The sequence below is a fragment of the Colletotrichum acutatum genome (genome assembly GCF_030867785.1).
Source record: "Colletotrichum acutatum strain CBS 112980 chromosome Unknown BDZ83scaffold_64, whole genome shotgun sequence".
Taxonomy (NCBI): Eukaryota; Fungi; Ascomycota; class Sordariomycetes; order Glomerellales; family Glomerellaceae; genus Colletotrichum; species Colletotrichum acutatum.
Genome location: NW_026849058.1, coordinates 85,054 through 105,755, shown reverse-complemented (window position 1 = coordinate 105,755; position 20,702 = coordinate 85,054). Strand labels below are relative to the sequence as shown.

Sequence of the window (20,702 nt, the reverse complement as noted above, 5' to 3'; positions counted from 1 at the left end):
AACTACAAATAACACAAAGCTATACAGTTCGCAAGGTATTGTGGTCTCGTACATACATCCACTTTTGTGGAGGTAGGGGCAAACAAAGGCAGTGCCATCCAATTAGAGACGATGTTGGAGAACAAACTCGCCGGGCGCGTGATACGTGGGCACCTTCATCTCGAGGGCCTCGCCAGAGTATCCCAAATCCTCGGCAACAAGCATGGCGGCCTTCTCTCCGATGAGAAGAGCGGTGGAATATCTGGAGGTAATTATCAGCCTTGTGAACCTCTAGTAAAGGTGGAGAGGAACTAAAGACGTACGTGTTGCAACCGACGTTGTCGGGGCAGATGGAAAGATCGGCAACCTTGAGGCCCTTGACGCCGTGGACGTTCAGGCGCTCGTCCAAGACACCGTGCTTGACAATGCTGTTGCCCTCCTTGGGAGCCATGGAGCAGGTCTAAATCATAGTCAGTAAGTATTCGTACATCTTGGAAAGACCCGAGGGACTTACTCCGAGACTGTGCCAGGTGGTCTCAACGTGGCGCTTAACCCACTCCTCAACAGCCTTAATATCCTCATCGGAGTACTTGAGCTCATCACGAGCATCAACGCGATGAGCCGACAGAGTCTTGATCTTGTCGGCCTTGCTCTCCGCCTCGTTAAGCGGCTGAGTCCAGCTACCGTGCTGGATACCCGCACTGAGATTACCGGGAAGGGCGTACTTGTTAGTGGTCTCGAGGTCCATGTCCCTAGCGCGCGCCTCCGAGTCGTACGAGAAGAAGGGATGCATGTTGGCGACCTCTCCGGCGTAGGCGTCCATGCGGCGGGCCGTCTCGCGAGACTTGATGTAACCCCAAACCATGGGGACCATGTCTCGCTCGTCGTTCATGAAGCCCGCGTCAAAGTCGGGCGCGTCGTAGGGGTTGGGCGACTTGATGTGGGTGGATCCACGAGAGAAGGGGTACTCGAGGAAGTGGAACATGGTAAAGAAGTTTCCTGGGGGCATCACCATGTGGTCGCCGAACCAGCCAGCAATGACTGAGTAGTGCATGACTGGCTTGTCGGGCTTGTTCTCGAAGTACGACTTCCAGCCGTCCTTGAAGTGTGGAGTGGGCCATTTCTCAAACTCGGCGAGTTCCTCGGGAGTAGGGCGAATCTTGACACCAGCCTCGATACCGTTGGTGGCGAGGGGGCCGGTGCCCTTAATGTTCCACTCATCAAATACGCCTGAGTATCATGTCAGTCTAGCAATTATATAATATTCGGGGCGGGGTAGCATACGCTTCTGGGTCTCGGGGTCTCCGCGGACGAAGTCGTCAAAGCTCTCGGTGCCGGGCTTTGCGCGGTAGGTCGAGAATGTGAGGTAGTGGTCCTGGAAGTTGAGACCAACGCCGGGAAGGTCGACAATGGGCTCTACGCCAGCGCGGCGAAGCTTCTCGGGGTCACCAACACCAGAGCGCTGGAGAATGAGAGGCGAAGAAAGAGTGCCGCCGGAGATGACGATCTGCTTGCGAGCTCTGAACGTGCGTCCCTTAAGCTCATTGGGGCGGAGTGGCTTGCTCGGGCTAACATTCCAAATCAGATTTGAAGCAGGGAGTCGTGTTGGCGGGCATCACTTACATGGTGTGAACGCCCACAGCCCGGCCGTTCTCAATAATGACCTTGTCAACTTTGGTGTTGCAGGCAAGGTACAGGTTGGAGTGCTTGGCCCGGGTTGCGTGGATGTATGCGTGAGCGCTGTCACTACGGCGGCCAGTCTGATCATGATAGTTAGCAAACAAAACATAACTTCAAAAGTCTTGGTGGTAGTGAATGAGCTCACGTCTCGGTTGATCCACTTCAGCCAGTGCTCAGCTCCATGGCCAGTTGACAGATCCTGGAGATCGTCGACGACAGGGATACCCTGAGACGAAGCAGCACGAAGGAAGTCGTCCTTGATGGGGTACGTGCTGTGTAACGACGGTTAGTTTCGGATCCTTCCATTACGGTTCGACTCTGCGGGGAGCTGAACTTACTAGTTGCCGAAGGAAACCTTAATAGGCCCGTCGAATCCGTGAGTGTCCCTAGCACATGGCATGTCAGCCAAAGTTTCGATTGCCGTCATGGTAACTTACCTATTGTGGGAAGCTCGCTGATATGTCTCGTGCTTCTTCATCAGAGGCAGGAGCTCCTTGGTGGACCAGCCCTTTGCCTGGAAGTCATCATAGTCGGAAGCCGATGCACGGGTGTACATCTGTCACAAAAGTCAGTGGGCGTTCTTCCTTCAGCGATGGTATCATACTGACCATGAAGTTAATCGAAGAACCTCCACCGAGAATGTTGGCGCAAGGGACAATGGCCGAGCGTCCAGAGAGATGCTTAGACGGTCTGGACTCGTAGAACGTAGCCGTCTTTGAGTCAAGCTTCATGTTCCGTGGGTAGATACCCGGCCGGAACACCCATGGGTTGTTCAGGTTGCTCTCGCCATTCTCAATAAGAAGCACCTTGAGATTGTGGTCCAAGTTGGCAAGTCTGTGTTCGATTTTAGTATTCTGCTAGAAACACCACTGACATACTGTCAGTCTGAATAGATGAGACAAACCGTCCAGCAACGACACAACCACAGCTGCCGCCACCACAGACAATAATGTCAAACTCGTCCGGAATAGCTCCGCTCATATTTCCGGTGGGATATCAAAGGTAGTTTTGAGGCACTTGGTTCCGTAGAAGAGGTCGAGCAGCAGTTGTCAAAGCGGCGTGAACACCGTGCCAGGTCAACTGCAACACTGCTAATGCGTTCGAATGATTGAAGGATGTTCTAGACGAATTCCAACCCGTCGGGGCGGTCGTTAAATAGATATGAAGAGATGGGAGGAAGCAATGCATAAGTCATCTGTGCTTCTTCCTGCTCGCTGCTACCCCCCTCGTCGTCCTGGTAGGAGGGTTCTCGACCCCGACTTTACTCCAGACCCTCCAGGATCTCAAACCAAAGATCCGGCAGGGAGGGTGAGGATGAGGGGAAGCCATGGACTATCCCTCCAGGATATCCGTGGCCCTCGCGATGTGATTTGGTCCAAAGCATGCAGAGTCCGTGTCATCCGGTGTCGTTTGTTGGCTCGCGACCTATCACCGACGCGCGTCTGTGAAAGTGTATCACCCAAAGCCAATGCATGGCAGCATGGCTATGCTCTCCGATCAACATGCCCTCCCAGCTTTCCCCGCACTCACCGACACCAAAGGCGCAGGACCATCAGCTTCATGCGGTGCCATTGATACGCCGTTGCCAATTGTTGGGCAGATCAACGGTGGAGGACAACTCACTGCCGATGTTCCCTCCGGAACGAAAGTGAGCACCCAGACATCCGCATGCCCGATGACAGTCTCTCTCTCTTGCCCAACGCGGCCGCCACGGGAGCAGGCAATTGGCGGGATATGCGGAGTAGTGCAAGCCCGGCTTGCCAAGAGAGTCTGAGAAATCCCAATGCCTGGTCTCCCTTACAAGTTGAGCCGCACTCCAAACCTTGGGCCCCGAATCAGTGCAGTATATCCCGTTTTGGGAGCTTCCAGTTTTGTCTCACTCTTTGAGAGAGAGCTCCAAGCAGACGTGGTAAGTATAGCTTGGGGCCGGAGCTCACTCCTGGTCCCCCGTATAGTAGCATCGGACACACAATCAGACCCGATATTCCCGGGTCCAAGTGGTCCTGGCTTTGGACTGGTCATTATCCGGACCAAGGGTCGACTGCCGCGCCCCCCGCGTTTCTGCACCCCGCAATTCAAAGTCTGGGGGTGAGATGGGGGGAAGTCTAGCCCGTTGGTCATATTCCTCCAAAACCTCTCGACGCAGGCCAAGTCCCTACACCCAGGCTTTGCAGATGAGGAGAAAGGCAGCTTCAGGAATAGCAAGAACGAGTCAGGAGATCTTGACGTCAAGCTCATTCACCGAAATATCCCCGAATTATCGTCGCAGACCTGAAGTCTAAGCTTGCTGTGCCTTCTCTTGGCTAGATCGAGACTCACGATTGGAGGCTTTTGCAGCTCTGCCTAGCCGGTTTCTCCACCCCTCTCCAACATTCCCGGGGACATTGTTTGCATGTCAGACAGTTTGAAGCAATCAAAATAGCTGCGGGCGGCCACAAAGTGTTGCAGGACAGCGAATCGCCTCTGCAGCGTGTCGCCGTTTCCTCTTAAGGGCCACCAACCATGCGTTGCTGCAGGACGGTGGATGGTGTATGCCAGGCGCATGCAGGAGAGCTGAGTTGGTGTTGTCGTTTCCCCTCGAGGTTATCCGTTGTGGAGACTTGGAGAATGCCGCTCGGAAGATGTTCCCGGCGGTGCTTGAGACTACAGTCTACATGCACTCTGGTGGTACTCCCTACTGCGCGTTTCGAGGATCCGGCCCACGTTGCATCGGTTCCCCGGGCATCCGTCGACCTCTCCTGCGTACATTGCCGCCCCCAATTGGGTCTTCCTATCAAGCATCAGCTTCCCCCGCTGAACTCTTGCTTCTCCAAGTTTTGCGTGTAGCTCCATGAGGTGTTCACGGCGTCTGAACCTTCCAATCCCAAGGGTAGGTCCGTCCCAAAGCTTGGCCAATATTCGTGTCCCAGTGGTGTACGGGCATTGAGACGTTCCAACGTCGGAGTAATTTCAATACCCCTTCATGTCACGGGCCCGTTTAAGGTTTCGATCCCACATGAGTGTCAGGGAGACGAGAACGGCGACGCTAAAGTAGAGCATGGTACGGAGCTGTTTGTTGTAACCCTCGCTGAACACGGATCGGACGGCAGTCCGTGTGGGGGCTGGCAGACCATCTATGAATTGAACCGAGTCGGAAATGGATTGCATCTCTGAGGGGGTGAGGTGGTTCGGGAGACTGGATGCGAGGTGATTATTGAGAATGGTCGCCCTGCATAGGTAGGCGAATCAGCAACTTGCAACAATGTGAGACGACATGTTTGATGGAGAAGAGACACTCACCCCACGGCCAAGCCAATGGTGCCCCCCAATGTCCGAAACTGTGTTACGGCTCCCATTGAAACGGCTGTGTTTATTCGTCAGGAAAATGCATGACAGCTGCAAGGTGATGCTTACCAAGGTCCCGCCGGTCAACCAGGAAAGGGACATAGATGAGAACCGTTACAAGTGTCATACCAAAGCCGAAGCCCATGATCGCCTCGAACCCCAACAAGTCTCTCAATCTATCGGGAGTTATCGAGCTGGCGAGGCCCACGCCCAGAATCTGCATGCACGTTCCAAATAGCAACAGATAGAAAGGCGGCACGTCCATCTTGGTGGTCAACGGGCCAGACACTGCGGCGGCAAGTGGGGAGCTGAGGAGGAGAGGGAGCGTGTGGACGCCCGCAGCAAAGGGGGACAATCCGTGGACGGCTTGGAAGCGCTGCGGGAGGTTGATCAAGGCGGTCATGAACGGCAGGCCGGTAAAGAAGGCGGTTCTGACACGACTGGTGAGCTACGCCTCGGCGCTGCAGCAAAGTTGGAGAAGACTCACAGAAACAGGCCAACAAAGTGTCGATCCTTCAACAGCCGCAGAGGGAATACGGGCTCTTGTGGATACTTTGGCTTGCCAACCACGTACTCACATGCAATGAAGGCCAAAAAGAGACTGCCTCCGCAAACAATCGTAGAAATGACGATGGCGCTGTTCCACGGATATCTTGAGCCGGCCTCCTCGAAGCCAAAGACGAGAAGGATCGATGCTGCGAGGAGCACGGCGGCTCCTACAAAGTCTAGCCTGGCGATTGCGGCTCCGCTGAACTTGTCCCGCATGCTTGGCTGATTTACCCCGCGGCCCTGATGTGGAAAATTGGACGGCAAAAGGAACGCGAGGAGAGCGGTTGCAAAAGCGCCCGTCGGCGCACTACCATGGACGATAAGTGCGAATCCTACGATATGTCCAATTGAGGGGAAGAGGGAGGGAAAACACACTTGAGTAAGAAGACCCATCGCCAGCTCGAGTGGTCGTTGATTACGCCTCCTAGGACCGGGCCCAACACGGAGCTGAAGACGAGAACAAGTGAGGTGCCAGCGACAATGTTGCCCCATTTGTCGGACGGAACTAATTCAGGGTTGATCACGTTGACCATGGCATATATGCCAGACGCTCCGACTCCCTGAAAGGCACGGAAGATGATGCTGCCCTCACAGGTCAGTTTCGAAAGCAGACGACGACGAACGACTCGGGCTCTCTTACAGCTGTACCATGGACGATATTACACCGCACACGATAGAAAAGATCGTGAAGATGGCCAAAGACAGGAGGACGACAAATTTTCTGCCCAGAACGTCACTGAACTTGGCGAATATGATGAGAAATCCTGGCCAGTGTCAGACAGCGGCAACACGATGAAGAAGGAGAAGGCTTGAAGTGCAGGATTACCAGTGTAAGTAAGCAGGTACGAGGTGACGATCCAGTCCCGCTGCTCAAACCCGTGTAAAGCGTTGGTAATGGAGACCAGTGACGTGCTGACGATGGTGGTCTCAAGCGTGGACAAGAAGAGTGACATGCACAATCTGGAGGTTCACGTATTAGCCATGGCGGCTGGCAAAACGGAACCGGCGTTGCATACCCGGATATGATGGCGTAGAGCCTCCATCCTGTGATATATACGGGAGGTATCGACTCCGGTGCTGTGTGAGGAGCGGCATCAGAGGGTTCGTCATTCAGTTGGAGTGGCTGGATTGCTGGCGGGACTATATGCTCTTCGGCCTTTGCGACAGCATCTGCGTCGGCCTTTGGATGTTCGACAACGGCACTTTTAAGGGCCGAAGGTTGGGCCGCTGCGACGTCGGCGGGGACAGAATTATCCTTTGATGTTGCCGTTGACATTGTGTGGTGCTTTTCTATGCACTGCATAGATGGAGTGAAATGACACTTGTCGTAGACACTGAGTTGATATATGTGTAGATCTTCGCCATGGCCATCGCCAATGGTCTTCGATACGACGACAGCGGAATGATTAGGGACAACATGGCATGATGGCCTGAGAGATGTCGGGCTAGCTGGTGCTTTGTGCCAGAGGCGTCGAGGACAGCCTGGCGTGCCTGGCTAGGGGCTGAATCCTTCCTGGCTAGTTACCTTAGCTGCTGATACGCCGATACGAGTTGGCGACAATGTCTTGATCGGCAAGCGTTGTCATTGATATCGACTTGCGCTATTGAGGTGATTTGCTCACTTGAGGCTCAACAGCATCATAAACAAGAAGTTCACCGAACTCAGACGTGTTCGGTGAAGCGTCAGAAGCCATGCTTCAGGCCCCCATTTTCGCCGCTTCCACCCCAAGCCTGGAAGGAATGGAGACCTCCAGGGTTATGGCCGGCTTCATGCCATTTCGGGACAGACAATGAGTTATGTAAGCAGTCCTATCGAGATCACGTGGTATGTCCAGTGATCTTCACATCCCGCGGTTTCGGGAGTCTAGTGCATTAGCACTTGCACGTGACATGCAAAGTGCTCATAAGTTTCACATCCCACCGGTGGCATCGTTCCCCTCAAACCCCGTGCTTGCGAGCGACGAGACTCGACATATCATGCGCCAGCTTTATATGGCATAATTTTGCAGCAGCATGGGTCGATCGGCGCGGAAGAGAAGGAACCAGGCTGACGAAACGTCCACAACGCCGAACCGGAATCGATAACAGGCAACTACCTACCTATTTTTGAGTGCGAGCTGGGAAGAGATGGTCCATCTAACACTCGGATAATGCAAGCTATCTTCAAGTGAGGAAGTGAGGAACGTAGGTAAGTATCTCAGCTGCCCAGTGGCCCCTGAGATAGCCCTTCTGATACTGTGTAACTTGTAAGTCAGCTTTGATTCGACAATGGTCCGCAAACACAGTGCAGGTCCTTCCCGTGGATGGGGTCCCCCGGCTCACGTGCGCGGCGCTGTAACGGATCGACGCAGGGCTCCCGCCTTTAGTGCACCTATTGCAACGGGCTCTCCAAACTTGTCAATTGTTAGTCTTAGTCTTGGGCTCTGGCGGGATGGGGCTACGGGCTGCAGATGGCAGGTGCTTTTACGCAGACATATTACCTATACACAAGGGGCACTTGAGGGACTATCGAGCCGCTTAACCCTGGATCCGCCGATGAACAGATGAAGTGCATGGCAATCAGAGACGTAGTACGTAGCTCTGTGTGATGCCTTCATCTGTATGGAGGTTGTGTACGGATACTCTTGATGAATAGGTACTATGTCCATATGCACAACATACAAGTATGGAATGTCATACTGTTTCTCAATTCGGCACCTCCTGGCAGACATTGTCCATGATCCAGCTATGCGCAACGTCTAATTTTCTTATGCAGGCCTGAGCTCAGTAAATAATACCATAAAATTTGGACAAGCTATGTCGAATACTCAAGCCATGACCTCGGAGGCAGCCCAAGGTTGGCGCAGATGGCAAATGCTAATGCAAATAGGCCGTCCTTGATACCGATGCCCGATGCCCAATTTCCATGCAGGCGCAATGTCAAGTTGGATTGACTTTCGCTTAGTTGACAGTTGATTGAGGTTGGACGTCAAACCATCAGCCCGGTTGCCCAGTTGCCCAGGTTCAGCAATAGGCAGCCGGGGTTTTGAGAGACGTGGTTGGCTGATGGTATAGAGAGGCAATTTGGTGGTCAAATTGGGGGGTAACGAGCTAAGTTGCTCAGGTAGGCACGGGACGGGTTGTTGCTGTGCAGCTTTGGTCAGCATCTCGAATCTTTGGTAATCACAGTCCTTGAGTGAAAGGACACTGTACTTGTCTCGTACCCCTTCTCCCGTGTCCACCGCCCCTCTCTGCCATGTGGGCTTTTACTGTGTGAAGAGCATGTCCCTGACCCCCTGTGCCTTTGTCGACATGTCTCGCCTTTTTGCCGGGTACTTGTATCGCTCTCCCCGTACCGTGTGAGTGTCAGAGCAGGCTTGGTCCTAGACTTTCCCAGGCGTGGATTCGAGGGATTTCATCAGTTTCCCCCTCGTCAACCCCTAGACTCAGGTTCCTCCTGCCTTCCAAGTTCCCCAGGGCCCAAAGTGCACCGCCTCCTGAGTCCCGAGTCCTGAGTCCTGATGCACCTCCTATTCCCATCCCTCCTGTGCCTCCTGAATCCTGTCCCAACTTGGCTACTGCTTGTAAATCTGGACATGAGTCCGTATTTGGAGTGCACTACGAATACTTACTTTTGTAGTATTAGAGGTTAGGGCAATTTGTCTTTCTTTGAAGTGAAGCCCCTGAATCCCATATCAAAAATCACAAGGGGAGTAAAGACGCAATTGTGGCAGTAGCTACCCACCTCAGCTTGTAGGTACTCCGTTTCTACCTTTCTCGGCTCCTACCCGTAACTTGTAAGGAAGGCACCTCCTGCCACCTGTGCCTCCCTCTCCTTTTCTGCCCTGGGCTCCATCCTCCCTTTTTCAGCAACGTCTACGCCATAGGTACCTTACTCCGTACCCAACTTCGTACCCAGTACTGCTCAGCTCTCAGCTCAGCCCGTATCATCTCCCCAGCTGAGAATAGCATCCAAACCAAGGTAAGTTACCTATTCGGAATCCCTTCTTTTTTTTTCCTTTCTCTTCTGCTTCGTCTTCTTCTCTCCTCCACACCTCGCATTTCGCAGTATCCTCTTCCCACCTTGGCCACTACCCTGCGGGTTTGCTTCTTCTTCCTGCAGATACCCTCCTCACCCTCACCCCGCCATCCACCCACAGTGCCACTAGATTTCACTTGGAACTTGGAATATTGCACCACGGTGCCACCCCGTCACCCCGTTTTTGTCAGCAACATCCCCCAGCACTTCCAAGCACCAGGTAGTGCAGCAGCAAGCAGCGACCAGCTAACCAACCAAACCTCCCCAGCCCGGCGGCGCCAGATTGTCTCACCACACACGTACCGTCCGTCCACCCCCAAAAAAGAAGTCAAAGGCCTACGCAGTAAGAGAGGGGGCGGAATTTGCGGGGTTCCTCCAGCACAACGATCCAACGAGCGTCTTTGTACGCCAACCTTGAACCTCCACCAACAAATCACGACCCCAGAGCGACCTCTCCTCTCTCGCACTCACACACACACTCTCTCTCTCTCTTTGAGTCCTCTCCTTCCTGTACCCGTGCTCGTACCGTACCGTACTCTTTGTACCGTACCTACCTGTGCATTATCTACCGCACCCCCAAAATCACCAAACAACAATCTTTATTCCTCGCCCCGCCTCGACTCGCTTCGCCTCACCTAGCAGGCTCACCTAAACCTCACCTCACCACCTCGCATTCCCTCGACGGTACCCTCCTCACCTTCGATCTCACGCATCATCAATCACCCCGACTTCGACTCCTCAACATCCGTTTCCATCACATCTGATCCGATTCGCCATCAGCGCATTCGGCAATAAAACACCCCTCCTTCGTACCTTCTTCCTGCCAAAATGTCGTGGAAGCTGACGAAGAAGCTCAAGGAGACCCATTTGGGTCCCTTGGCCAACACCTTCTCTCGATCCCCCTCCACATCTACTATTACCGACAGCAGCGAAAAGGCTCAGGCCAATATCGCAGGCTCGGCAACTCCCACGAACGAGAACACTATCGGTACGTCTTCCCGCCCACGAACCTCCAATATCCGCATACCAACCCATTACTCCTTTCTTCTTCATACTAACCCACTGCTACAGCTGCCTCTGAGGCCATGGCGCAAGTACCAGTCGTCAATCCTCCCAAGCCCGGCATTCTCGTCGTCACCCTCCACGAGGGCCACGGATTCTCCCTCCCCGAACAACACAGAGCGGCATTTGCCTCGTCACACCAAGGTTCGCTGTCCACAGGCGGTGCTCTCAGCGTCGCCGGCTCTGTGCGTCCCTCTTCTTCACAACGAGGAGCTGTCGGCTCCTTCATCAATGGCGCGGCTCGGCCACAGACATCTGGCGGTGGCTTCACTGGAATCCCTACCAACCATGGTCGCATTTCCGGCAAGTACATGCCCTACGCCCTGCTGGATTTCGACAAGATGCAGGTCTTTGTCAACTCGGTCGAGGGAACACCAGAGAACCCCCTCTGGGCCGGAGGAAATACCCAGTACAAGTTCGATGTGTCTCGCGTGACGGAACTCGTCATTCACTTGTATATGCGCAACCCCCTCGCCACTCCCGGATCTGGTCGTAGCCAGGACATCTTCCTCGGTGTGGCCCGCATCAATCCTCGCTTTGAGGAGAAGCACCAGTTCGTCGAGGATCCCAAGCTTAGCAAAAAGGATCGCGAGAAGGCTGCGGCTGACTTTGCCGCCCGTGAGCGCGCCCTCGGCCATAGCGGAGTCGAGTGGGTGGACGTGCAGTACGGAACCGGAAAGGTCAAGATCGGTGTCGAGTACGTCGAGAATCGCGCCGGCAAGCTCAAGATTGAGGATTTTGAGCTGCTCAAGGTGGTGGGCAAGGGCAGCTTCGGCAAGGTCATGCAGGTGCGCAAGAAGGACACGAACCGAATCTACGCCCTCAAGACGATTCGCAAAGCACACATCATCTCCAGATCCGAGGTCGCCCATACCCTTGCCGAGCGCTCGGTATTGGCGCAGATTAACAACCCCTTCATCGTTCCTCTCAAGTTCACCTTCCAGTCCCCTGAGAAGCTTTACTTCGTCTTGGCCTTTGTCAACGGAGGCGAGCTTTTCCACCACCTGCAAAAGGAGCAAAGATTCGACGTCAACCGCTCGCGCTTCTACACCGCCGAACTCCTGTGCGCCCTCGAGTGCCTCCACGGCTTCAACGTCATCTACCGCGATCTCAAGCCCGAGAACATTCTCCTCGACTACCAGGGACACATTGCCCTCTGCGATTTCGGCCTCTGCAAGCTGGACATGAAGGACGAGGACAGAACCAACACTTTCTGCGGTACGCCCGAGTACCTGGCGCCTGAGCTGCTTATGGGTCAGGGCTACAACAAGACGGTGGACTGGTGGACCCTTGGTGTTCTCCTGTACGAGATGTTGACGGGACTGCCGCCCTTCTACGATGAGAACACAAACGAGATGTATCGCAAGATCCTCTCGGAGCCTCTCCACTTCCCCGGTCATGACGTCGTGCCTCCTGCGGCCAAGGATCTCTTGACCAGGCTACTCAACCGCGACCCTAAGGAGCGTCTCGGTGCCAATGGATCGGCCGAGATTAAGGCCCATCCCTTCTTCCACGCCATTGACTGGCGCAAGCTTCTGCAGCGCAAGTACGAGCCTGCGTTCAAGCCCAATGTGGTAAGTAATAATGAGGACAATGCCAAAAACAAGTGCGATTCGCTCCCATGGCAGTATTCCGCTAACACGTATTTTTCTTTCAGGTGGACGCCCTCGACACAGCCAACTTCGACCCCGAGTTCACGTCAGAAGCACCTCAGGATTCGTACGTGGAGGGCCCGATGCTCTCGCAGACGATGCAGAACCAATTCCAGGGCTTCAGCTATAACCGACCTATTGCGGGCCTGGGCGATGCCGGAGGCAGCGTCAAGGACCCTTCCTTTGTGGGCAGCATCCAGGACAACCGATAGGCTGCTGAGCACGACGAGTCAGTGGACGAGTTGAGCACGGTTGAAGAATAGATTTGGAGAGGCTGAAGGCTCAACAAAGGGCCAGAGCAGGGCAGGGCTAGAAAGAAAGCGAAGCATGACATTGTGTGGAGTGGACTTGGTGATTCAAGGGTTTAGCTCAAGCTAAGCTTATAGCAAAGCGACTCGACAGGGAATTGTCGGGGCACGTTGAGTGCGCACGCGCACTCGACAACAAACAGCTTTGCATCTTCGTCTTTGTACGGCGTTCTGGAATGGGCATGATGACGCCTTTTGGGGAAAAGGAAATGTAGATAGGCACAGATCATTGAGCAGACAGACAGACGAATCCGCTCTCAGCATCATCATCATTCATAGGTATCTCTGCTTGCATGGTCCAGCTTGGCATTATAATGATGCACTCTCTCCTCGTCATGGTTTCAGTAATGCGTATGCCTCTAGGCTAGGGTATCGAGGTCCGTAAGGGTCTAAGGTATGTAAGTTGAGAATGGTATGTCAACGAACCCCCGCCTGGGGATCGAGGACGGAATCGGGCCGGGACGTCCATGGTGGTGTCTGACATGAGAGATCGGACGTCGGATCTACCGGGACGGGATGCAGCGGGAGTTAGTCAGCGCGGGGCCCACCATGTCGGAGTGACCGCTTCAAGAGCTGTCATCTCAAGGTTCACGATGTTCTGCGGCCTACTAGCCTCTATCCGGGGGAAGTAAATAGATTTGACATAGTTAGTGGCCGCAGAGGATCGGAGGCCGAGTTTACATGCTCCCGGGACAGCCTCAAGTATCCGCTCGGACGGAATTGCCCCGATGACAGAATATCTCAATGTCCCGGGGAGCAGGTACACTAAAGCTCCAGTTCAAGGGCCGAGAAAAAAAATGAATTTGTCCTCCGGACTTTGTTGGTGGGGGTTCGGATGGGGGGGTAAGCTTCAATGCACCTGCCATGAGTAATCGGCTGTCGGATATAGCAGATAAGAAAGAAGAGCGTCAATTGGTACGGTTGGCTAAGATTGTGGAGGGAAGATGGCGATAGGTGTTAGTGGATGGCTGGGAGACGGCCGAGACGAGGGAAGTGCGAGGTACGGAGCATGGCATCGTGTGTTTAGGTAAGCTTCGTTATGCTTCGGGGCTGTCCCAGCGACGCCGGCGGGGGAACGGCGGGGCAGGGGGTTATGACGGTGGACGATGACGGAGAAATTTGGACGAGGACCTCATCAATTCACTCAACAATAGCGACGAGACCCGGTTCCCAGCCCACTTCTCTTGAGGTACCTTACCGTAAGTTGCCGCAGCTCGTGAGAGATATCCGACGGTCTTGACAATATCCGGAAGTGAGGGTAAAGGTACGAGGTATCAATGTCTCTTGATCCATTTTCTTCCATTCTAAAGCGCAGCCCTCCCACGTTGCTTATCCTATTGCTCCTGTTCCTCTCCCTCTTTCCCCTCTCTCTCTCTCTCTCTCTCTCTCTCTCTGCCTTGCAATTTTCCTCTTTCTCAAACCAACATTGATACCCCCATCCATCTAGGTATCCATCCCCTGACCTTGCCTTCCTGAGCGTCCTCGTACTTCGTACCTAGCTCTGTTCACCTTGCAGAATCTCTGCTATTTGAGGTACATTAGCACGCTTAGGTAATTCACCTGGCGTCATTCCCCCAAAGGTCAGTGCTTTTGCTTCTCAGGTCCTCCACTGTCATTTGGTGCGAATACCTACAGCGTGCCATGCCCCGCGTTCCAGCAGTGTTTTTGTACGCAATTACCCCTCCACGCCAGACATGCCACCTCGAGTTGAGCCCTCTCATTGGCTGCTTTCGAGCTCTGCACGCCGCACCCATCCAATTCCATCCCACTTTCACTTGCACGGTTGCGAAGGTCCCAGTAGAACCGCCGCAACTCTCCCCGTCCTGCTCCTCCCACTGTCATAGTCAGTCCACGACAACACACACACACACCTTTTACCTAACCTGACTTCTTACATACCCCCTTTTTCTTGTTTTTAGCCTGATCTCTATATACCTTCTCTTGGTCAATTCGATACCCAAGAGGTACATTTCCATTACCATTCCTGCAAATATACCTTACCTATAGAACCCCATAGCTGACTTTCTCTTCTTCCAAAGATCACCGTCCTCCAATCTCTAGCTTCGACTACACTTCGTACCGCCCAAAATGCCTCAAGCATCCAGCCTTCCCGCTTGGGCCGAGCTCCAGGCTCACCGCGACAACGTCGGCAAGAACTTTGTCCTGAAGGAAGCCTTCGCATCCGACACGGATCGCTTCGCCAAGTTCAGCCGTACCTTCAAGAACTCGGCCTCGGGCACCGACATCCTATTTGACTTTTCAAAGAACTTCCTTACCGATGAGACCCTCCACCTCCTCGTCAAGCTCGCCGAGCAGGCCGACCTCGAGAAGAAGCGCGATGCCATGTTCGCCGGCGAGAAGATCAACTTCACCGAGAAGCGCGCCGTCTACCACTCCGCCCTCCGCAACGTCGGCGACTGGGACATGAAGGTCGACGGTGTCGACGTCATGGGCAACAAGGGCGGTGTCCGCGAGGTTCTCGAGCACATGAAGGAGTTCTCCGAGCAGGTCCGCAGCGGCGAGTGGAAGGGCTACACCGGCAAGAAGCTCACCACCATTGTCAACGTCGGTATCGGAGGTTCCGATCTGTGAGTCTTTTCTACTCTCCCTCCTACCTGCGAACGAGAAGTCTCCGGGATTCTGACTAACATCTCTCCCAGCGGCCCCGTCATGGTCACTGAGGCCCTCAAGCACTACGGTGCCAAGGACCAAACCCTCCACTTCGTCTCCAACATTGACGGCACCCACATGGCCGAGGCCCTCGCCAACTCGGATCCCGAGACCACCCTCTTCCTCATCGCTTCCAAGACCTTCACCACCGCAGAGACCACCACCAACGCCAACACGGCCAAGTCATGGTTCCTCGAGAAGACGGACGGCAAGGGCGAGATCGCCAAGCACTTTGTTGCTCTGTCCACCAACGAGGAGGAGGTCACCAAGTTCGGCATCGACGCCAAGAACATGTTCGGCTTCGAGAGCTGGGTTGGCGGTCGTTACTCCGTCTGGAGTGCCATTGGCCTCAGCGTCGCCATTTACGTCGGCTACGACAACTTCCACAAGTTCCTTGCTGGTGCCCACGAGATGGACAAGCACTTCCGCGAGACTCCCCTTGCGGAGAACATCCCCGTTCTGGGAGGTCTCCTGAGCGTCTGGTACTCTGACTTCTTCCAGGCCCAGACCCACCTGGTTGCTCCGTAAGTATTCCCTGCGCCCATCATGAAGAAGGCCGTTTGGTTCTAATCAGTCGTAAATAGATTCGACCAGTACCTGCACCGCTTCCCCGCCTACCTCCAGCAGCTTTCCATGGAGTCCAACGGCAAGACCATTACCTCTGACGGAACCCCCGCCAAGTACACCACCGGTAAGTACACACCTGGGAAACGAATGTGCTTCCAGACTAACAACCACAACTAGGACCCATCCTCTTCGGCGAGCCCTGCACCAACGCCCAGCACTCCTTCTTCCAGCTCGTCCACCAGGGCACCAAGCTGATCCCCGCCGACTTCATCTTGGCCGCCAAGAGCCACAACCCCATTGGCGACGGTGTCCACCAGAAGATGCTTGCCTCCAACTATTTTGCCCAGGCCGAGGCCCTGATGGTTGGCAAGACCGCTGACCAGGTCCGCGCCGAGGGTGCTCCCGAGGAGCTTGTCCCCCACAAGATCTTCCTCGGCAACCGTCCTACCACCAGCATCTTGGTCGGTGGCCACATCGGCCCTGCCGAGTTGGGTGCTCTGATTGTCTACTACGAGCACCTCACCTTCACCGAGGCCGCCATCTGGGACATCAACGCCTTTGACCAGTGGGGTGTCGAGCTGGGCAAGGTCTTGGCCAAGAAGATTCTCAAGGAGCTTGACGAGGCCGGCAACGGTGAGGGCCACGACGCCTCCACTGGTGGTCTGATTGGCGCCTTCAAGAAGTACTCCAACTTGTAATGAATAATGTTCCTCTGTCCTTTGGTAGTTTCATAAAATTGGAAAGAAAAGAGATGGCGTGAAGAGCGGTTTACGACCTGATCAAGCTAGTAGCATACAAAAATGAAGAATTATTGTCCACACCTAGTCTACTTTGTGCTACGTGACACTGCTTAGTGCTTGTAATACTGACCGAGCTTTTCTGTGCATAGAATGCACGATGGAGATAGACGTCTCAAAAGGTGTGAAGACATCTTTAGATTTGCGTTCTTTTTGGGGAGACAAGGAGCATTCGCCCAGGATATATATGCAGAATTTGCCCTGGGTATTGCTGTTATGAAGTTGATATGCACCTTTACTGGCTCTGAGGATCAATCTCGGAGGAATCCAGCTTTCGATAACCAGTATCTAAGACCTTGGTGATCCTAGGTGTATGATGCATGTCTCTGATCCTGAGCATATACATAGTAGTGGATGAGATATATGGAAGAGTTTCATTGCACTGATATCCTTTTGACATGGAATATTGTAACAGCATGGGGGCGCCTGGAAGCGTCATGAAGTGTGAGCAGCTCATATGCCTTCATTTTATCCGAAATATTAGAGAGGCTCATCTCTGCCTAGCTCCATATCGAATTTGACTACTTTGGGCTGGCCGTGAGATGACTGCGGGTCAACGAATGCCCATAAGATGATTTGGATACTGTGGGAAATGAGTGACATGAAGTTGTCGCAACTGTATTACGACTACGAAAGTCGAGCCTCTAAGGTTATGCTGAGTTTCCAACATGTAGTCCTGGTATTTGTAAGATCAGAAAGCGATGGGCACTAGAATGTAAAGGTTCATGTCTAACTCTTGCTCTAACTTTTGGGCATTGAGACGTTGAAGTCCTCGTTATTTCAAAGTGAGGTCTTCCATCCGGAGGTCTATCAAGTTCTGTGTTGGATTCTTTATGTTGGATCAATGCCTTTACGTGTGATTAGAATAAAATTCTTTCCAATGACTAGTCTATCATGGAAGCTCTATTCTTGTCCAAATATCCTCTCCAGATCATAAATGGCCTACATTTTGTCACTTATGTTCGTCTTTGAGTGCGGCGTTCTTTCATTACCTCTGAAATCAAATTATGTTCTGGTACTGAGTCGAAAAAGAATGAGAGAAACTCTGCAAATTGCTGAAGTGAATCAATTCCCTTGCCCATTTTCTGATAGCTTTGCGAACCAAGTAATCCAGGACAGAGTGTTTCATCAATGTCGGAAAAAAGAAAATCCACACTCAGCGCATCACTCTGGCCATGAGTTGCCCTCAAATCAGTATGTAATTGCCTCATGCAGAGCCTAAGCCCCTTACGCTCAGCATCAGGTCTACATCTTGACTCTTATAAGATCGGTAGAGCGATGAATGGCCACATGGTTAAAAAGCTTAGCCCATCCGCGTCTGGGTGCGCTGACATCTCGGCAGCAGACTAAAATGACGCGCTGTTAACGATTAGAGCATCAGTTCTTGTCCCTAGCCGCGTCGATATTCAGGCGAGCTTCGGCGTGGCGGACTGGGATATCAACAAGCTTGGAGACGACAGATCAGGCCTACGGGTGACTATTTAAGAGTCTGTCATAGACGTGTATGTCGAGGTTTACGCAGCAGTCGTGCATTGTCGGACTAAGACTCTGGAGGTGGTATCTCGAATTACCACACCTCGTCATGGTTCTGTGAGTAGTGAACAGTAAGAGATCTCGTCCTCGATTGGTAAAGCAGCGCTTTACAAGCTCTCAACATCGGCGATCCCAGGTTGTATCACTATCGAATATGAGGCCAGCGGGCCGCAACGAGAGATACAACGGTCTTTAAAAAGGCATCGCTCAGGAAAATCTACCCAGCCGCTATGATCTCGTCCACGAGTCTACACTGACGGACTTTCCAGTCCATGGCAGGTGTACTTGTAGGAAAGGATGATCGTCGCAGAGTACAAGAGAAACGACGGTCTCAGAATGCCAGATGGCGATGAGCTCCATATACTTATTGATTGCGGGTACTTATACTCGAGTTGGGAGGTGGGCATCTAGCCCGCAAGACATACTCTTGACGACGATGTCTAATGGCGCCATATGAGGAGTGGAAGGTGCAACCACGATGGAAACATACGCAATCGTCAACGGCGACGAGGGGTTTGTGGAAGCTCTTCGGGACATGGCTATGATGTTGATGGACTGAGTGTCATGCGAATACTGGAGACAAGCACATCAAACTCGTAAACCATGGCTCAATCTTGGACTACAATGCCACGATGATGACCTTCCTCGACTGGTCCTTGGATGTGTGGCAGACTGAAAGGTCAGAACAACAAAGAGGCTTGTCTTAGAAAAATGATCGATCGCGATTCGGAACTTCAGAGCACCGTGATCTGACGAGAACCCGGAATTCCCACGGGATCGTCAGGGAACTTGCCTCGATAAAGAAGGACATACCCCCCTCCACACCATTGGGCTGCGACTTCAATCACAATGGAGAAATAGGCCGCGATCGTCAGGTCTCGAACGTCTCGTCTCCTCTTTGAACCGCGCCCTCTTGTGGGCCATCCATGAGGGTGTTCACGATGTGGATGGACACCCATCGGGGTCTCATCTCGACTCTGGATTAACGTTCAATCCTGACGATTCGTAGCGGCTAAGGTAGCCGCTTCTTCGCCCGCTCACGCATCCGTAGCGGAAATCCACAACGGCGTGTGTTGTAGACGCTGGGGTTTTTCTAGCACGATACGAAACCCCGAGGATCCATAATTCTAGCTGCGAGCAGACGGGGTAAGGATGGATGATGGAGCAGGAACGGTGTTGACTCCACGGCAGATTCTCCACGAGAAGGAAAGGGTGTCTACGCAGCATCGGAGCCCGCAAAGATTTCGTCGACACACGTTCATCTCCCTGCTCCACGAACGCCTTCACTATCTTTGCGGGTACAGATAGCAGCCCCTCCCTCCCTCTCCTCAAAACCAAGAAGGCGTGCTCCGCTGGTTGGTCTGGGGAGCACCTTTCTGTACCGAATCTTCCCCGCAGGGGCGAATCCAGTGTGGAGATGTGCTTCATTCGACTTCAAGACGTGTCTTCGCATCTGCACCCGCCCAAACAGGCACGGGAGGGCGGTGTCGGTGCATGGCTCTGACTAGCGACTTGGCTGGGTCAACAGAAAAGGCACCGCGTCTGCTGCGTCTCGCCACTGGCGAATTGAACCGCTCAGTTCTCAGCTTTTTCTGAACTGCGTAGAGTCCTAGACTCCCGACGCGAATTGATCGACAGCGGGCTACGTTTTTGGTAGGTAGACCGCCGCCAACCGTATTCTTGACACATCGGGTCCCCAAGGATATCGTCTGCGGCTGTTTGCTGCAACTGAACTAGGAGCGAAGTCGAATGGACAGAACGCGAATGATCCAGTGGTAGGCCGATGGTGAAGACGGTGCCGAACATACTTCGGACTGGTTGTTCTCCGCCTCTTGTCCTACTACCGTGATGGTCCACGGATGCCGTCCCGCCAAGGGTGTCTTGTTGTGCCGCCTAGCCGACCGCCGCCGATGGCTGGCCGTAAACCACCCGTCTGCGGGATTGCACACCAACAGGTTGCTGATGTCAGCTCGCGTTGACTTTTTGCAAAAGGCGCTCTAGCCGCAGTTAAAAACTCCTAGCACTACCTTGACAAAAACTCAGTGCAGCGAAAGTAGTCATTTTGATGGCGGAGGACCCAGGCAGCCGGAGGCAGCCAGAGGCTGAAAGGTCTCACTCTCACAAGCCAAGTTCCATATGTTGTTTGTGCATCAATGGCCACAAGCTTGATAGCAAAGGTGTGTGCCGATACTTGTGGCATCAGAAAGCCTAGGTATGTCTCAAATTCCTCCTTGTCGGCCGAGGGCAAATAATGGAAAGCAGCTGAACGCATTCTGCGAGTGGCAGTTGGAATGGTCAAGTGAGAACCTCGAACAGAAACGCCAGTGTCGGTACTTCGTGTGGATCGGAGAAAATCGGCCCCACTTCGGGAACGTGATGCGGTGCTGCCCGGGCGACTTTTTCTGTCTACTTTGGTTAATGTGCATAATCGACCCCGTGGAGAACCTACCTATGTGACCTAAAGTACCGATGAACATCCGTAGCTTTTCACGGAGTAGGAGTGAGAAAGTAACCGAGTCAGTCCACGTCCATCTGGGTGGTAAGCGCTGAGGTGCAGTGGAAT

General features: G+C 53.4%; 6 protein-coding genes across 6 annotated transcripts; 2 read left to right on the top strand and 4 right to left on the bottom strand.

The window, feature by feature from the left end:
• Positions 1-102: 102 nt before the first annotated feature.
• Positions 103-2,640, bottom strand: BDZ83DRAFT_580737 (GMC oxidoreductase; the record flags this gene model as incomplete). Its single annotated transcript, XM_060505377.1, has 10 exons — positions 103-241; positions 303-439; positions 494-1,209; positions 1,264-1,547; positions 1,603-1,739; positions 1,805-1,931; positions 1,998-2,045; positions 2,097-2,215; positions 2,268-2,493; positions 2,564-2,640. 10 exons carry the CDS (start codon positions 2,638-2,640, stop codon positions 103-105), a joined length of 2,010 nt encoding a protein of 669 aa, XP_060363544.1.
• A 705-nt stretch (positions 2,641-3,345) lies between these two features.
• BDZ83DRAFT_388600 (uncharacterized protein) lies at positions 3,346-4,029 on the bottom strand. The gene has a single exon (XM_060502766.1). The coding sequence runs from the start codon at positions 3,895-3,897 to the stop codon at positions 3,457-3,459; it is 441 nt and encodes a 146-aa protein (XP_060363543.1). The 5' UTR covers positions 3,898-4,029; the 3' UTR covers positions 3,346-3,456.
• Positions 4,030-4,546: 517 nt separating this feature from the next.
• BDZ83DRAFT_388598 (major facilitator superfamily domain-containing protein) lies at positions 4,547-7,111 on the bottom strand. The gene is made up of 8 exons (XM_060502765.1): positions 6,549-7,111; positions 6,359-6,492; positions 6,173-6,296; positions 5,908-6,114; positions 5,471-5,839; positions 5,053-5,414; positions 4,939-5,002; positions 4,547-4,867 (listed from the first exon to the last, which is right to left on the bottom strand). The coding sequence occupies exons 1-8, from the start codon at positions 6,833-6,835 to the stop codon at positions 4,609-4,611; spliced, it is 1,806 nt and encodes a 601-aa protein (XP_060363542.1). The 5' UTR covers positions 6,836-7,111; the 3' UTR covers positions 4,547-4,608.
• A 3,267-nt stretch (positions 7,112-10,378) lies between these two features.
• On the top strand, positions 10,379-12,476 carry BDZ83DRAFT_653005 (kinase-like domain-containing protein; the record flags this gene model as incomplete). Its single annotated transcript, XM_060510581.1, has 3 exons — positions 10,379-10,538; positions 10,622-12,186; positions 12,270-12,476. The coding sequence occupies 3 exons, from the start codon at positions 10,379-10,381 to the stop codon at positions 12,474-12,476; spliced, it is 1,932 nt and encodes a 643-aa protein (XP_060363541.1).
• Positions 12,477-13,220: 744 nt separating this feature from the next.
• BDZ83DRAFT_626072 (uncharacterized protein) lies at positions 13,221-13,600 on the bottom strand. The gene has a single exon (XM_060508537.1). The coding sequence runs from the start codon at positions 13,436-13,438 to the stop codon at positions 13,271-13,273; it is 168 nt and encodes a 55-aa protein (XP_060363540.1). The 5' UTR covers positions 13,439-13,600; the 3' UTR covers positions 13,221-13,270.
• Positions 13,601-14,214: 614 nt separating this feature from the next.
• BDZ83DRAFT_626059 (phosphoglucose isomerase) lies at positions 14,215-16,632 on the top strand. Its single transcript, XM_060508536.1, has 5 exons — positions 14,215-14,536; positions 14,612-15,160; positions 15,233-15,766; positions 15,827-15,933; positions 15,987-16,632. The coding sequence occupies exons 2-5, from the start codon at positions 14,661-14,663 to the stop codon at positions 16,505-16,507; spliced, it is 1,662 nt and encodes a 553-aa protein (XP_060363539.1). The 5' UTR covers positions 14,215-14,536; positions 14,612-14,660; the 3' UTR covers positions 16,508-16,632.
• The last annotated feature ends 4,070 nt before the right edge of the window (positions 16,633-20,702 follow it).

Coding starts and splice junctions, on each gene's coding strand:
- BDZ83DRAFT_388598 (XM_060502765.1), bottom strand. CDS start 6,835: ATGCAGTGCATAGAAAAGCACCACACAATGTCAACGGCAACATCAAAG. Junction 6,493..6,548: donor CTCTACGCCATCATATCCGG/GTATGCAACGCC, acceptor GTGAACCTCCAG/ATTGTGCATGTCACTCTTCT. Junction 4,868..4,938: donor ACCATTGGCTTGGCCGTGGG/GTGAGTGTCTCT, acceptor CTACCTATGCAG/GGCGACCATTCTCAATAATC.
- BDZ83DRAFT_388600 (XM_060502766.1), bottom strand. CDS start 3,897: ATGAGCTTGACGTCAAGATCTCCTGACTCGTTCTTGCTATTCCTGAAG.
- BDZ83DRAFT_626059 (XM_060508536.1), top strand. CDS start 14,661: ATGCCTCAAGCATCCAGCCTTCCCGCTTGGGCCGAGCTCCAGGCTCAC. Junction 15,767..15,826: donor CAGACCCACCTGGTTGCTCC/GTAAGTATTCCC, acceptor AGTCGTAAATAG/ATTCGACCAGTACCTGCACC. Junction 15,934..15,986: donor CCCCGCCAAGTACACCACCG/GTAAGTACACAC, acceptor AACCACAACTAG/GACCCATCCTCTTCGGCGAG.
- BDZ83DRAFT_626072 (XM_060508537.1), bottom strand. CDS start 13,438: ATGGCAGGTGCATTGAAGCTTACCCCCCCATCCGAACCCCCACCAACA.